At 48.8% G+C, this 3673-nt stretch overlaps 2 protein-coding genes across 2 annotated transcripts in view; one reads left to right on the top strand and one right to left on the bottom strand.

Annotated features, from left to right (window-relative positions):
* The window catches only part of LOC109463490, a 17751-nt gene extending 15031 nt beyond the window's left edge, over positions 1-2720 (top strand). Inside the window, exons 10-13 of the mRNA XM_019760324.1 lie at positions 335-550; positions 1249-1366; positions 1819-1962; positions 2389-2720. Coding sequence (XP_019615883.1) covers positions 335-550; positions 1249-1366; positions 1819-1962; positions 2389-2642 — 732 coding nt within the window. The 3' untranslated portion in view covers positions 2643-2720. The remainder of the gene's footprint in view (positions 1-334; positions 551-1248; positions 1367-1818; positions 1963-2388) is intronic.
* Positions 2721-2884: 164 nt separating this feature from the next.
* The window catches only part of LOC109463489, a 2043-nt gene continuing 1254 nt past the window's right edge, over positions 2885-3673 (bottom strand). Inside the window, exon 2 of the mRNA XM_019760323.1 lies at positions 2885-3061. Coding sequence (XP_019615882.1) covers positions 2885-3061 — 177 coding nt within the window. The remainder of the gene's footprint in view (positions 3062-3673) is intronic.

Below are 3673 nucleotides of genomic sequence, written 5' to 3'. Positions count from 1 at the left end.
CACGTCGTTCCAGGGGTGCGGCGTGGTTTTGCTACATTAGAAATCTGTTACATTCCAGGGGTGTAACGCTGTTCGTGACGTGTTTTGCTACATTAGAAGTGTGTTCTGTTCCAGGGGTGTGACGTGTTTTGCTACATTAGAAGTGTGTTCTGTTCCAGGGTTGTGACGTGTTTTGCTACATTAGAAGTGTGTTCTGTTCCAGCGTTGTGACGTGTTTTGCTACATTAGAAGTGTGTTCTGTTCCAGGGTTGTGACGTGTTTTGCTACATTAGAAGTGTGTTCTGTTCCAGGGTTGTGACGTGTTTTGCTACATTAGAAGTGTGTTCTGTTCCAGGGGTGTGACGTGGTTGATGACGTGGTCTCCTCGGTAGAAGCCCCTGCCGGCTGGGCGAGACGCGCAGGCGCCAACCTGGCGGTGCGGACCGAGACGGGGGCCGTTATACACGCCCGGCGGGTGCTGCTGGCCACGGGAGCCTTCACCACGTTCCGCCGCCTGCTGCCGCCGGGGCTCCGGCCGGACGTCAGGCTCACCGGACAGACAGTCGCACTGGTACGGCATTGGTATATCTAGTACCGTACTGCATACTGTACGTCTCTATCCTAACCCACCGGACAGACAGTCGCACTGGTACGTCCCTATCCTAACCCACCGGGCAGACAGTCGCACTGGTACGTCCCTATCCTAACCCTTCCACCGGACAGACAGTCGCACTGGTACGTCCCTATCCTAACCCACCGGACAGACAGTCGCACTGGTACGTCCCTATCCTAACCCTTCCACCGGACAGACAGTCGCACTAGGTACGTCCCTATCCTAACCCACCGGGCAGACAGTCGCACCGGTACGGCATTGGTATATCTAGTACCGTACTGCATACTGTACGTCCCTATCCTAACCCACCGGACAGACAGTTGCACTGGTACGGCAGCTGTCTTCGTCTTCCTTTATCGAAAAATAAATATCTTAGAGCGTAATACGCAGTATGAGTGGAGTGGAAATATTCCTCAGCTGAACGGCATCTCTTGCAGTCCTTCCATCTCTCTTTTAGGTGCAGTGACGAGTGAAGCTACCCCATACACCGGCCAGTCGGCTTTAATACGTCACCATCCAAATGACGAATGCAATTCTCTCACACCAGGTCCGAACTGCAAATTTGATCCAAATGACGAAATAGTAACATTTTCTAACTGCCTTGTTCTTGCGGACTTCTGTTTGCCTCGAATCTTATCTAGTTTCTTGTGTTTCAGGTGGAGATTAGCGAGAGTGACGCCGATCGCCTGCAGCGCATGCCCAGCATGGTCTACCGGCACCCGACGGACCCGGGGAAATGGTTCTACATCCTGCCGCCGATTCGCTACCCCGACGGTGAGACAGAAACTGGCACTTTATTCACGTCCGTACATACGCATACATACATCCTGCCGCCGATTCGCTACCCCGACGGTGAGACAGAAACTGGCACTTTATTCACGTCCGTACAGAAACTAGCACTTTATCCCCGTCCGTACATACGCATACACACATCCTACCGCCGATTCGCTACCCCGACGGTGAGACAGAAACTGGCACTTTATTCACGTCCGTACATACGCATTGTCAAATACAACGGACATAGAAAAATGAGCAGGAGGAAAAATAAAACATTGGATCTCAAGTCTTCTGCCTACATCTGCCCATCTGGCCTGGCTCTTTCATTGTCGTTTCTTTACAAATAACTTATGTGGTAAAAACTGGCCATATTTGCTAGAGAAAATATCAATGCTCTTTTAAACTTTTCCATCTGCACGGAACATGTAACTTCACATTCCCCCTCGCAGGCAAGTATTACCTGAAGATCGGGCACGGCGGCCGCTGGGAGGCGCTGTTGCACAGTGAGGAGCAGGTCCGGGACTGGTTCCTGTCCGGCGGGGATCCGGACGCCATCCGCGTCATGGCGGCCGCGCTCATGGAACTCGTCACCGGTACGTGTGCACACGTCACGGGTATGTGTGTACGTCACGGGTATGTGTGCTGGCGTCACTGGTACGTGTACTGACGTCATTTGTACGTGTGCTGACGCCACGGGTCCTTGTGGTGACGTCACGGGTCCTTGTGCTGACGTCACGGGTATGTGTGCCGACGTCACGGGTACGTGTGCTGGCGTCACGGGTGCGTGTGCTGAAAAATAATTTTTTTAAATTTGTATTTTCTATTGCAACAGAAATGAGGATCACGTGGTGAAAAATGAATCTACAAAGTTTTCATCACGAGATCTAAAGATGAATACAAAATTTACATAGACGATTTTGCTTTTGCTTACAATTTTTCCCAATAATAGTCATCACAAACTACAATCTACATGTTCATCTCATAGAAGCTGAAATAAAATTTTTCCAACTCATTTTCAGGAGTGAAGCCGCTCTCTGTCCACGGCGACGCATGCGTAACGGTCAAGACGCCGACAGAACAGCTGTACGTTGCCATGGTAACCCCGTCGCTGGGCGTGGCCCTGGGTGGCAACGGGTGGGCGGCGAAGTCATGTGACGAAATCGGACGAATGGCAGCGAAGATGATCCTGAAGGGCCAATGGGACCACGACCTCCCCGGGGATCGGTTCAGAGTCAGATGGGTTGAAAAAACGCAGGCGAAATCTAAACTGTAACCCGTTTGTACAACCTGCTACACGAGTAGGGAAACGCTGAACTGTCTACGTGGTAAATACGATTGTTTATCCGTGTTGATTGACTTCACTTTAAAGTAAACAAGCAAGTGTCAAGCAGTGTCTAATGACTGAGCGGGCTACCCAGGCTAAAGAAAATAAAAATAAAAGTGATGATAAATAAATATCAATTTCAGACAAATTTCTTCATTCGATTTGTTTTGTTTTGCCGCCCTGCAAGCGCTTTAGATGGTTTTAATTTTACCCGCGGGATGTTGCAGTTCGCGTGAGTGGGCGGGGCAACATCCGGGGCCTATCGCGGCTTCCTGGAAGCCACATGCTGGAAAATGTGTTGGTTTTGTGTTGAACTTGAACGTGCGGTCAAGGTCACCCCCCTCCCCCACCTGCGCTCGGAGGGGCGCCTGGGGTGATCACGTGATGTTTCTCAACATGGAAAGCGGAAGCTGATCCTTTATAAGCAAACCATCCTGTATGTATATGTACACAAAACTATCCTGTATGTACACAAAACCATCCTGTATGTACACAAAACCATCCTGTATTCATGGGAAATTCAAGCTCTACTACTGGATAATGATAGGTGGATGTCTTTGAAACTTTATTCACACACCTTCTTGCAGACAATAAGTCTGAATTGTCAGGCATTTACAATGAAATAGATTAAAAAAGCTAAGGAGTTAAAACAGACGATCAATCAAATTCGGTTTGTCAATCAAATGTCACTCGAGACGTCCGGATATTATCTCTGTAATTTATCCAGTAGTAGAGTTTGAATTTCCTATGAGTATTGTTTACCTTGATGTCTAACCTTCATCAACAAACTATCCTGTATGTACACAAAACTGCCTGTCAACTGCGACAGCGGTGAAGCTTGAAGGTCTCCCAAACATGAGCAAAATACAGTTGAAAAGGATGTAATCAATGAGCATGCGCTGTAACTAGTAATTCATGTTACTAGCTCCATGGGTCAAATTAATCTCCAAGCAGATTTCTTCGGGGCGGCAGAAGATGAC

This window comes from Branchiostoma belcheri, unplaced genomic scaffold, assembly GCF_001625305.1.
Source record: "Branchiostoma belcheri isolate BF01 breed outbred unplaced genomic scaffold, Haploidv18h27 scaffold127, whole genome shotgun sequence".
Taxonomy (NCBI): Eukaryota; Metazoa; Chordata; class Leptocardii; order Amphioxiformes; family Branchiostomatidae; genus Branchiostoma; species Branchiostoma belcheri.
The sequence above is the reverse complement of the archived record's forward strand: the minus strand, read 5'-3'. Positions and strand labels throughout refer to the sequence as shown.